At 45.7% G+C, this 13,003-nt stretch overlaps 1 protein-coding gene across 1 annotated transcript in view; it reads left to right on the top strand.

Annotated features, from left to right (window-relative positions):
• The window catches only part of PACC1 (proton activated chloride channel 1), a 304,382-nt gene that overhangs the window by 92,684 nt on the left and 198,695 nt on the right, over positions 1–13,003 (top strand). The window contains exon 3 of the mRNA XM_069608530.1: positions 5,038–5,247. Within this exon, the coding sequence (XP_069464631.1) occupies positions 5,038–5,247 (210 nt within the window). The remainder of the gene's footprint in view (positions 1–5,037; positions 5,248–13,003) is intronic.

Genomic DNA, 13,003 nt, shown 5'->3' with positions numbered 1-13,003 from the left:
TCTCAAACAGACCAGTTTTCTTTGGGGTAGTCAGGATTCTTATGAATTTTTTTACTTTCTGACGTATGCTTTTTTGTGGCAGTGCATTGTGGCCAGTGTCAGTATGTTTCTTTTGGACAATGTTAGGACCCTTCTTGGTCGTTTTGGATATGGCAAAAGTTTTGACTGGGCCACTAAATATATTAAAAGTGGTCGGTTGCATACTTGCTTGACCAAGTGCTTCCACGGAAGTCCCAGTCAGAAGGGGAGCACCATTTTCTGAAGGGTCAGCAATGTCCGTGTGTCTTAGAGAGTCACAGGGGAGCTCAGATTCAGATTGGACCAATTGGATGGGAGCTGAAACGCTAGTATCGGGTTTTGAAGAAGAGCAGACATTGAATGCTGCAAGATATGTCTCGTTTGGCACTTGCTCGTTGCCGTTTGGAACTGATAAATTGCTTTTTGTGCTTGAAGGCGCCGCATGTATTTGAGTATTAAGATTAACGTTTTTCCTCATCCATTTCACAGCGTCTAGCAAACCTTCTGTAAGTGTATCGTTTTGGCAGTGATGTCTTGCGGCCAAGTCACCTAAACGTTCTTGCCATCTTATTGACTGGTCAGCATTTTTTTCCATTTGTATTTGAAGAAAGTCTGTGAAGAGATCAATTTTTTCTATTTTTTGAGCCAGAATCTGCATTATTGCTCCTTGGTCAGATATTTGAGTTTGTAGGGCTTCGTATAGTTTAGTAAAAGGTGCCAACGCGACTGCGGATGCCGCGAGAACATTATTGTGAATTTGCGTGATAACTTCGGTTGAGATATTTGCCTGGAAAATATTTGCAGATGTTGCATCTTGTTCGTTTGAAGATGGGATTGAACAATCCAAATGAAACTTGGATTTAATGGGCGACAGGGTTCGTGGTAGATTAGACGGCAGAAATTCACCATTAGGGGACTTGTTTAGAGAGAATGGGGAGCTTGCTTGGGCCAATTGATGGTCTTGAGCTTTTGGGAGGGTTTGAAGATTTGACTTTAGCTCTGCAATTCTTTGTAGACGTCTTGCCCTTGCAAAAGAACTGGATTCCAGTTCAGATTGCTTGTTTAGTGCTGTTGTCAGGGGCAATTTTGGGGAATGACGGCTCAAAGCTCTTGTAGCTACTGATTCCTCTGGCTCTTGACACGCGTAGCTGCTACGGTTACCGTGGACCGAGAGCTCAGGCGTGTAATTTGGGTAGGGATTATTGACACACTCTTTTGCTGGTCGTTCTCTTAGGAACATTGCTGGGCCGTGAATTTTTTCGATGATTTGTTCACTTTGAGGGCCCGCATGATTGTGGTCTGTTGGCCACTCAGCGGTCATTGCTGCCAGGTAAAACGGAGGGGTAGAGGATAAGTGACTGGACGTAGGTCCTAAAGAATGCAGGTTTTGTAACAAGTTTTTTTGAAGAGCCACTGTAGTTGATTTCAGCTGTACAGACGGTACTATTTGTGCACAGTTTAAGGAACATTCCATTGCCTCATCATTTGGCAGGTTTAGAAGTTCGTCGTCACTTACCGGAAAGGAAGAGGCAACGTGGTTGATATGGCACAAAGGTTGTATTGGTTGACTAGGTTGGGGTGCCAGAGCATCAGGCACTGAAGCAGCTGGGTGGATCGAGAGATCGTGTATTATGTCCAGAGAAGCAACGGCCGCAGTAGCACTCGACAGGAGGCACGTTGGCACAACAGAAAGCGAGCTGGCAGTCTGAACTGCCGGGTCTTCTTCAGCGTTGTTACATAATTGGAGAATCAGCGGAGGATTGACAGAGATAGGGAGGGGGACTGTGATCGCTGGAGGCTCAAGGGCATCGCCGTTGGAGGTGTCTAGCAACTCCCGGCTCAACGATGGTACAGAACCCCCATATCTTTCCTGGTGGATTTGATCCACAAGTGGGTGTGCTGCCAAGGCCGTCTCTGAAGTTGTAAGCGGGGTGCAGTCATTAGAACAAAAGCGGATAAGTGTATGCGCTTCGTTTGGATGGTCATGGCTCAAGACTTCAGAACGTGAATTAGGATTGTGGCAAACAGGAGGCTGCTCTGAGTGATCTGAGTGAGCGTTTGATAGGGCTGTAGGTAAGGTAAGCGATGCGAGCAAAGCTCGGGTAGCAGGTTTGCTTACCTTTGTTCCGGGTACTGCTTTCATCGCGGTCCAAGGGTTAAGCATTCGTCGGTGTTGAAGCGTTTTCTTGCGAGTCTGGGGCCCTTCTGGTGTTAACGTCATCAATGCTGGGATTAAGCGGCAGTGGCCCGGTAGCTCCCGGGAGCGGACTGGTGCAGACTGGACTCGTCACCGGACTCCGCGCCGGCAAGACCTTTTTAAAGGTGAGCGGAGTAGAAACAGGACTGGACTGACTCGAAGTGCTGCTCCTCACAAGAACAAGGAATAGAGACTGGTGCAGAAAAAATAGGATGAAGACACAAAATTTCGTTCAGCCGGCAGCCGTCCACGCCGAACAGCCAAACAGTACCAGCCCTTTTCGCTTCCAGGGCTTCTCGCCGCAAGGGCCGTGGGTCGGGTCGTTTATAGGCACACGCAGAATACGTGTGCAATCAGCTGTTCAGAAGTGTCTCGTGGAAATTAAAGGAGCCGCTCCTCCCGCGGCTTCAGAGAGGGGAAAGTTCCAAAAGGAAAGCAGTTTGCACTCGAGTCCAAGACAGCACAAACAGTGTGCAGTATGCAGTGTGCAGCCAAACAGTACCAGCCCTTTTCGCTTCCAGGGCTTCTCGCCGCAAGGGCCGTGGGTTGGGTCGTTTATAGGCACACGCAGAATACGTGTGCAATCAGCTGTTCAGAAGTGTCTCGTGGAAATTAAAGGAGCCGCTCCTCCCGCGGCTTCAGAGAGGGGAAAGTTCCAAAAGGAAAGCAGTTTGCACTCGAGTCCAAGACAGCACAAACAGTGTGCAGTATGCAGTGTGCAGCCAAACAGTACCAGCCCTTTTCGCTTCCAGGGCTTCTCGCCGCAAGGGCCGTGGGTTGGGTCGTTTATAGGCACACGCAGAATACGTGTGCAATCAGCTGTTCAGAAGTGTCTCGTGGAAATTAAAGGAGCCGCTCCTCCCGCGGCTTCAGAGAGGGGAAAGTTCCAAAAGGAAAGCAGTTTGCGCTCGAGTCCAAGACAGCACAAACAGTGTGCAGTATACAGTGTGCAGCCAAACAGTACCAGCCCTTTTCGCTTCCAGGGGGTGATTAGAACATTGCAGTGAAGTTTGGAGGATTAGGTAGGAGACCCGTTGAGGGGAACATCACTATGGAGGAGGTTGAGGAGATAGATGGAGGGAAGGAGATGCAAGAAGGTGATTGGAAGGATCAATAGAGAGACAGGTGGAGGAGGTTTTCAGGAGGAGTTTGTCAAATACCAGTGAGAGGGAGAACTATTGAGGTGGAAGTGGACACTAGAGTAAGCGGTTGGTTCTAAGAAGCAGCGTGATTCAGATAGGGAGTCAAGAGAAGGTGAAACTAATAATTACCAAGGATGTACCTTCCTATGGCAAAGCATTGTGAAGGTACCGGAGAAGTGACCGATATGGAAGGTAGAGGACAGGAGGTTCCGGAGAGTTTCCCTTGGACAGGAGACCATTTTGACCCGTTGAAGAGAACATTCAGGATGGGGTCTTGGCGAACCAAGCCAGGATCCTAAGAACTGGAGTTATCAAGGAAGTAGAGGTTGAGCCTTTAAACCAAGTCAGGTTTCCAGCATCTTGGTGGAAGTTTGGGGCTTTGCCAGATACTGGCTGGCCCCAGCATCCATCCGCCTGTGGGTCTTGTATGCAGGCGAACATGGACCCAGGAGCAAGTAGGTCTTGCCAGAGTTGAGAACAAGAAGAAGAGGAGTTCATAGACCAGAGACTAGAAAAGTGTGAGGCACAATTAAATGCTCCAGGACTGTGAGAGACTATAAATTGTCCGTCTCCCAGGGCAGGACACCCGTATTGGGATTTATAGGTTAAAGGCAGAAAACATTTATCTTGCGAAGAAGCCTTCCTGTTATTGATGTGCTGTGTTGCACTTACCTACTTTGGCACAACCCTGTAACTATCTTTTTGAACCTTCACCTGTGCCTTGGCCTTGTGTTGAAGCTGCTTGGCCTTCTGAAAGTTCTGTGCTTATTGTCCTTCTATATATGCATGTGGAATTTTCTTCAGCATCTGTTATGACTGAACCCCTCGGAAATCGACAGACTGAAGTTATATAGAGGGGTTATAACAGATTGGTACTAGCTAGTCGCGCTCGCCTTGAATACAGAGGAGAACCCCATTTTGGAGTCCGACAGGACTGTAATCGCAGCCCTCTGACTTCTCTATAGATTCCCCAGGCTTCAGCATACCTGCGTGACTGTCCCAGCAGTTTACTCTCGGACTCGAGTGGAATTTGTCTTCTGTCTTCCAGTGGCCATGTCATAGTAAATATTTCAGAGACTCGTGGTTTGGGTCACGGATGGTGCTACTATCTGTGTATAATGTTATGCCCCTATCGAACCTTCTTAATGTGAGAACCTCTTAACTCCTATGAGACTGGTTGATCTTACCAAGGGAAATGGGAAGTGACCTTATCTGGAAAAGGTCCACTCTGTATAAGGGACCCATGGGGTCTTTGGAAGAGCTATAATTCTGTCCCTGAACAGCAGGTTTTTAGGTTTCAAATAGATTGATGATTATCCACTCGATCAGAACTCTGGTCCAGGACCCTCTTGTCAAAACGATTACTAGTTTTATTTGGCACATATTGTAATCCAGAGTTGATTGAGCACAGTGTATGACCAAAGGACCTTAGAACGTACAGACTCCTCCACATGACATATGCTTGTTAGTGTAGCATGGAAGTAAATGAGTGCTGCCAATGTATCCCTTTTGAGTAATTCATTCTCGTATGATGAATGTAAGTGCATGAATGGCTTGTGTATTTTGTTTATTACTTTGTACACATTGAAGTTCAGAGGCATGGATCCATAACCATGCCTTGGACATATGCAAACCCTTAACTCGCATACACTTTGTTTTATTTTCTTTTTGTCTCCCTAGACACTGAATCGGGAAGGAATAGCCCGTCGGTCCGTTTCAGCCGAACGTGCCTGAAGAATGTGTTTTCAGTCATCCTGATCTTCATCTATCTGCTGTTGATGGCTGTTGCAGTGTTTCTGGTTTACCAAACCATTGCAGACTTCAAGGGAAAGCTCAAGCACCCAGTCATGTCCGTCTCATACAAACAGGTGGCCATGTACGATGCTCCTGGTGAGTCCCGAATGTGGGCAGTTTGGGAGCATGTGAAGTTCAACCTTGCATTTCTTTCTGAAGTTTCCAGAAGTCCTGAATTAAGATATCTGTTTAAATCTTTTCTGAAATATTCTGCCTTACCTTGTGACATTGCTTTAGTCTGGGTCAAAATGTTCCCGAGCACTTGATCATTTTTCTTTAACAATTTTAGCTATCATAGCAAACATTGAAATTTATTGAAATGTTGACGTTAGTCCCAATCCCTGTCAAAAGTATTTGCGTTACTATTTTGTGAGGAAAATAGAAAGAAATTAATCCAGGAAAAAAATGAAAGCTTATTTTACTTCAGTGTAACAAAGAGCACAGACATTTGGCAAGTCTTCCTAGCTCACAGAACAGACCCAGGAAAAAACAAAAAGTACCCATTTTCTCCTTTTGATTCCTGGTTTTAGGTAGGAATTAATTCTGCATTTGCCGTACGCCAAAAGTCACCTATTATGACATGCCAATGTAAGGTTCATGTGCAAAGTAGTCTGATCTGTGGTAGACGCCCCTAATGGCCTCTGCCATTTAAACAGTTGCCAGCATATGCATTGCGAAATGTCATAACTTCCCCACTCGCGAGAAAACTTTCATTCCTGGGTTCCATGATTGGTGCCTGTGGGTACTAAACTGACTACATTCTGTTTTTTATCATTTCAATTAATTACTTAATAAGTATTAAACTATTTATAGAGTCGTAGCCTAGACACGGGCAATGCAGCCCTGTATATCCATGGGCATAGAAGATAAAACAGTATCACAAGTGATCGGGCATCAGACTAATCGATGAGTTGCAGCATTATGGACAATTCAACATCTACTAAATTGGGGATGTGGTGGTAGAGAGGAGATGCACAATATCTTCAAATGAATTCAGTTGCCTACAGTTGCAAAGGGGAAGTACTCCGCATTCACTAAGTTGCATCAAAGTGACCTGCGCTTGCGTCATTCTGTAGACTAATCAGGATGCTCTTCCCTCCTATGCAACACCTGGGTCAGGCAGGAAAGCAAACCGAGAGAAACTTGCATAATACCAGCACAGATGGACTCATTTGCTTCCTTCCATGATTAATTATAATTAATTATAATAGTTACTTTATAACACACTTAATACTAGCAAGTGGTTTCTAAGCGTTGGGTCGGGATTCAAACCTGTGTTGCGCTGCGTTGTCTTTCTCCAAAGACAAACGCGTTGCCTCTGAGCTATCCTTCCTCCACTGCTCAGCCAGGCATCATACTCAACCACACACAGGCCAGGCAGCATACCCCACCCTCTCAGATCAGTCAGGTTCTCCTTTTGGATGTAGGGCAGCCGAAAGCTTTATACTATGTACTTAGCTCGTTGGTACAAAAACGAACAGTAGACTTGAAAGAAACATTTGTTTTTTTTATTGAATACATTCACCTTTCCATTGAAACTTCAAATTAAATATTCTGCATTTTGAACTTTAGGTGAAGCCTCAATCCAGTGTGGCTGGTTTTCAGCATCCAGTGGAAGGGGGATGATATAAATATCAGGAAGAGTTTTGAGAAAAGGTAGCTGTTTCCTGCTACTCTGCTGGTGCAAGGACCTCTTTATTTTTGCCCTAATCTAAATTTTCCCTGAGTCCTGACCCAAGTTCGCACCAAGTGCACAAATACTGTTTGTTAAAATGAGTTGGAGAAACTCACCATCCTTTAGTATGGGTGTGGCCAATCCTCAGGGGACTGGGCTCCTTGTAAAGGCGTCTTCAATTCTAACAACGTAGTAATATTAAACATTCAGAATCTAGGTAACAGTCGTTATGTAGCTATACCTAATAGTTTTGCTTTAACAAACTTGCGCAATGAAAGCGAGGTGAACTGCTGAAATTCATGAAACGCAAGACGGGGAGGGAAAATAAAGCACAAGAAATTCAGTTAAATGCTTTACCCTCAGTGGGAGCATCAGAACGCTCACGGTCGGCCAAATGTGTTAATACTGACCGCGATGAACCTACTGAACCCTTTGCAATGCTGTTGACCTCGATGAACCCAAAATGGTGCAGTGGGCTCTGTGCCACCCGTTAGATGCTTTAAACATCAGTTAAGGTCTGACCAAAGCACAAAGAGAAGTAATACTAAACCTAAAGTTCATAAGAAGCAAGCAAACCAAAACAAACTACGCTATAGAAGAAGCAATCTTGGCCTTGGCTGGGGAACCAGTCACTGGCATAGTCCTATAAAAGATGGCAGCACAATCCAGTCAGAAGGGGGAATGGAAGGAAGCGGACTGGCTTTCATCCGCTCCTTGGTTGCACTGGGAGGAAAGTGCCTAGGAACATTTGTTGACTGCTGTGCAACAGTTACTGTGGCAAGGGCATGCCAGATCTGCAACCAGAAGAGTCGGAGCTGCATTGGAGAGAGGCCCGAAGCACAGGTCCTGCCCACAGAACCTGATGCCAGAAGGAAGGCCTGAAGGCATGGCATTTCCCAGAGAAGAAGAAATATGCTTGCACCACTTGCACCCTTGGCAGGAGGCTGATATTGTATGTCTGAGAAGGAGCCTGAGTCGGGGAGGGGTGGCAAAATATCCATTAATCCCTCCTTTGCAGCAGCCCCCACCCCCAATGTTCCACTGCCCAGTGTTTTACTACCTGTCCCCGCCCACCTCCCCTTTACCCATCCATCCTTATTTTTCGATGAGTTTTATTTGGCCAAAAATCTGAAGCTAAAAACTTGGTGAAAAAAAAAGAACCCTTGCGATGAATGAATGTTGTACCGGGGAAAATGGGACTCACCAAGGTGGTGGGGAGACCTGGCAGAAAGCTGAGACCCCATGGTTTTCCCAGGGTATTGAGAAATCGGAGATAATCATAGGTGTGGAAAGAACTGAGAAGATTCTGAGAAGTCTGGAGGTCATGAAACTATAAGAGGCCGAAGTTGTAGGGAGACCTGAGAGAAATCTGAGGCTGATGCTGAGAAGGACCGGCCTTAAAGCGATATGAGAATGTTGGCCTCAAGCAGCCTGGGTTTGCGAAGAGACCTGAGAGAAGTCTAAGAGAATCAGAGGCTGTGGAGAGACCTAAGAAGGTTCAAGTGTTCAAATAAACAAGAGGCTTCGGGGCGGCCTGACAAATTGGTGTTGAACTAAGATCCCTTATAAGGCAGAACTGTGAATAACCCCAGGAGTGGACTGCACAGGAAAGCATTTGATAGTTTTGTTTAGAGAACATGGATGAACTTTTGTTTGCTACATGTGGGTAACTTTGTAGTTTAGGGTTAGCCTGGAGGCTACAGGACTCATAAAATGTAGGTTTGGCATGTTTTCTTGGCCACCAGTTTGAACTTTGGTTATTAGAATTGGGTGTCCCTCTGGGGACAGAGTCAAATAAGAACAGGTTTAAGACTTTTATCTTAAACCCTCTGACCACACGGAGTTGCAGGGAGCAACGAGACAATCTATTTTGAGTTATCCTACAATTGCCACTATTTTACTAGGAAGTTCATATTTTCTTAATTTTGTATTTTATTTTTTAAAGCTTATACCTAGCTTGAGAGCAGCAGAGTGCTGCGTAAGGTGTGGGTAGCCAGTGTATGGGCTGGCATCTTTTAACAGTGTTGCAGTACTTTGAATTACGGTCTCCTCCTTGGTCTGTACATCCATTGGGATTTGTCATTGGTCAGGTGAAAACCGCATGTTTTGAGAGATTTGTGAAACTGGAGAATTGTGGTGGCATTCCAAGCCGATATGTGGATTGAGCTCCAAAGGGTGGTTGTGTGTCAAGAGAAGGATTGTATGTGGGTCCTCTTTGTGGGTGAGTTGTGATACAAGCCGGTTGTCGATTTTGCTGCGCAAGGAGCATGTATCACCAGATATGTGGAGCTTACCAGCCAGGTGCGCTAGTGTGCTACTCGGGACTGCTTTGTAGATGATGCATGCAGTCCTGAACAGTATCCTGGGCTGGAGAGGAAGTCAATATAGTTTGCATAGGATGGGGGTGATACGTTCAAATTTCTATGCACGTGTGATATGTGCTGCAGCGTGGTGGACTGCTTTTAGGGGAGCCAAGTGAGCGACTAAGAGGCCCATCAGGAGGGCATTTCTCCCGTTAATGTGTGAGAACACAAGCACCTGGACTACGGCCTGGAAGTCCTGTGGCGGGATGAAGGGCTCGATTTCTGTGAAGGGTGTGGAGATTTGGGAGCCACGCCATTTGGGCCTTCTTGGCTACATGTTTCTGAAAGGAGAGGCTGCTGTCAATGGTGAAGCCTAAGGATTTTGCTGAATCCAAGAGTCTCGGATCAAATCTCTGGCGCATATCATTGAGCCACTATTGTACAATTTGTTGTTTTGCGGGTAGACCAATGAGAATGAATTCGGTCTTGAATGGGTTAAGTTTGAGTTAGGCAGTCGACATCCAGGACTGCATGATGACTTGGTAATCGCATAGTTGACTGATATCATGTGGGCTTTTTACTCTCATGTACAAATGAGTATCTTCTGTGTATTGTTGGATGGCTATATTGGGGATCTTTGAGGAGTGTGCCCAGAGGCTCCATGTAAAGGTTAACAAGGATTGGTGAGAGGATGGAGCCTTGGGGAACTCTGCAGGAAATTGGGAGTCAGAACACAACCTGTTCATCTGGACAGCCTAGTGAGAGGTAGGAAGTAAAACAATTCAGAACAGTGCCAGAGAATCCTATCCTGTCGGCTAGGAGGGAAAGGGTGATGCAGTAGTCAATTGTGGTGTTTGCAGCCAAGAGGTCAAGGAGGCATGAGCCCACCCTTCTCCATGATTGTGGACTGAATATACTTAATTCATTCTACTTGGATGTGACATATTCTAAACTCTTAATAACTTTCGTATAAATGTGTTTTTGTGTGAAAAGATTTATTTGTAACCAAATCACAATAAAGACCAACATTTAAAAATGATCCATGATTTGGAGGGTATCCTCTACCACCTGGATGCTGGCTGTCCCGATGCTACACTTGTGGAGGAACCCTGACTGATTAGAAGAGGTGTACTTGTTAAATTACATGGCAAGTAGTTTTGTAGCGATTCCTTTTGCCAATAAACCAGAGGTTCGTAATGGGCCGGTAGATGGCCAGGTCATCTGGGTCTAGGTAATTCTTTGCCAAAAGAGGCCATAAGGGAACAGTCGTGAAGGTGTCTGGGAATTATCCTTATGGGAGGGAGGCATTCATGATGCTGAGGAGTGCGCTGAGTGCCGGGCCCCTCAATTATTTAATGATGGGGGTCGGATTATATTGTCAGAGTGGAAAGTAGGTTTTTGAAAAGCAGTTCTTTTAGGAGGTCTGGGGGGGAGGAAATTCAATATAAAAGCTGTTGATTCTGTCACATTTTTCCGTAGTTGCTGGCACCTGTTTGATACCTGTTTATTTATAGGCCAAACCCCTAGTACCTCAGGCTTTCCAACCTTAACCTGTTCTTGGAAACTTAGAATAAAATACAATTAAAATCCATCCAATTGTCCATGGTAGTTCTTTCCCTGCATTGCCATGCTGCGTGCCATGATATCGGGGGTCAGTGTACACCAGTGACATGTTACCCCTCTGAGTCTTTTTTGGATAACTGGCTTTGTGGGCTTTAATGGTTAGTGAGAACATTTGTTTGATTTTGTTTTTGTGTGGTACAGCTTGCTGTACCCCAGGCATGTCCCTTCTGTTAAGTACTGTGTAAATCCCATGGAAAGTCCAACAGCTAGACCTTGTTCCTACTAGTGAGTAGGACATGAGTGTAGTCCTGTTTGATCATGGCTACCACCTTCATCGTGGAGGTGAACAGTTGACTGAAAGGTGAACCGAGATTCAACCCAGAATCAACATCTGGGAGCGTGAACACGGACAGAAGCCTGTTAAATGTGTTGATCCCCGTTGATTGGATGGCTGCCAAACCTTTAAATAGATGTGATTCGGGGCCTGCTGTCCCTCTTTAGACCCAATGTGCCTTAAAATCTGTTCCTTTACCTTGCTAACACATGTGCATGATTCCTGAAGAACTGAGGAAAACAACAACTTGAGGATGTGTTGTGAGGAGTGCCTGTCTGAACCAGCCAAGACTCTTCCTGATGACAAGGGTCTGCGGTGGTACCAATTGTACTAGACCTGTTCTTTGAGAGATACTAAGTAATTGTAGCCTCTTCCATTGACCCAGTAGGACCAGACACTGCAAACCCTTTAGAAACCCAGCTTCTAGAAGCTTTGCACACCTGACCCTGCACAGACTCAAACTGAAGAGAGCACTGGACACTGAGCACACTTGCAAGTAAATGTCAATATTATGAGGAATAGCTCTCCTGCTTGAGTTGCCGCCTCTCAACACCGTCTCCACCTTCTGACACGGAGTTGCACATCCAACAAACTGGATAGCTGCAAAGCATCCCCTCGCGAGAATTTCTTCATCTTCTTTGGCATTCCAACGGCTCCATTGGCTCCTTCCCTGAGGGTGTCCTGAGGAACTGCCACTAGATGATTGGAACCACCACAAGCCTTTTGAGTACTTCAGAACCCAAAATGACACTGGTAGCCGTAATAAATTACTAAAGAAACCAGACGCAAATATCCCACCAATATGTGCCCTTTTGGAACGGCGTCCAAGTTACCTCAAAGCAAAGTCATATTTATAACATTGACCCTGTCATTAACATTGGGTCCTGTAACATTCCGAGGTAATCCATAGAACATGTGAGGCCAAATAAGTGGAGTTTATTTGTACACACCCCAATAGTTGGAGTAATGCCTGTAGGACCTAAAGGGGAGTAGCAATATGCCTCCATATAGCAGTACATGAGTTGAGGGAAAATACAAAACCCACACTCTAATATAGGTACTTGGTCCATCCTCATTCCGGCCTCCGTAGTCTGAAGAACTGTTTGTGCTCAGGGAGGTGTGGCCTTGGGTGGTTCACAGAAAGTCACTCACAGCTCAGTTCCTTGAAGTTTGAAAGGTTCCAGTACCTGTGTTCCCTAGTCTTGACAAAGGTTGGCACTTCTCTGTTTAAAGTACTGCGAATAGCGCTGGGTGTCACTACCCCAGAAACGTTAGGGTCATCCATTGACCGGCTATTTATTTCCGATCTGTCCTCGAAGCATTGCCTGGCTGTAGCTATTGTTATCGTGTCCCCCATCCGAGGGTGGTAAACGCAGGCTCTGGAGATACTTGTTTGTTAAGGGTCTTAATGGCTTTGGTCATGATTTACTCCCTGTTAAAGGTTGAATCAAAGGTAGTACTGTTTCATGTAATCTGTACTTTGCTTTTCCCGTCCTCTTTCTTTCCTTCTTCCCACTGACCTTGATTTGTCCTGATCCTCAACCCTACGAGGTCCCATCCTCCTCATTCTTCCTCCACTTTTTCCCCAGAGAGTATTCCTCTCCTCTGTATCCTAACCTCTCTACCGCCTCCAACTCCAACGAAATGCAACTGTTCCCTGATGTTCTTCTCGTCCTTCCTCTCTATACTTACTTTGATGTGCAGAATTGCTATGCTATGATGTGCAGGATTGCTATGCTATACTATGATGTGCAGGATTACTATGCTGTGCTATGTTATGCAATGCTATTAGGCTCTCCCATACAGTTAGGCCTCAGACCCTCCATGTCACCTTCCTCTGCCAACCCTGGGCCTGCCCTACACAACACGACAACCCAGACAGGCCCAGACCCCTCCTATTTGCTACAAGTTTAGCATTAGCCCCATATTTAGGAGATATCGGAAGGGATTTCTGGGAATGCCGCGTATTCATAATAC

The sequence above is a fragment of the Ambystoma mexicanum genome, chromosome 4q, assembly GCF_040938575.1.
Source record: "Ambystoma mexicanum isolate Mex_15411 chromosome 4q, UKY_AmexF1_1, whole genome shotgun sequence".
Taxonomy (NCBI): Eukaryota; Metazoa; Chordata; class Amphibia; order Caudata; family Ambystomatidae; genus Ambystoma; species Ambystoma mexicanum.
Note: the sequence above shows the minus strand (reverse complement) of the source record. Positions and strands in the feature narration are given on the sequence as shown.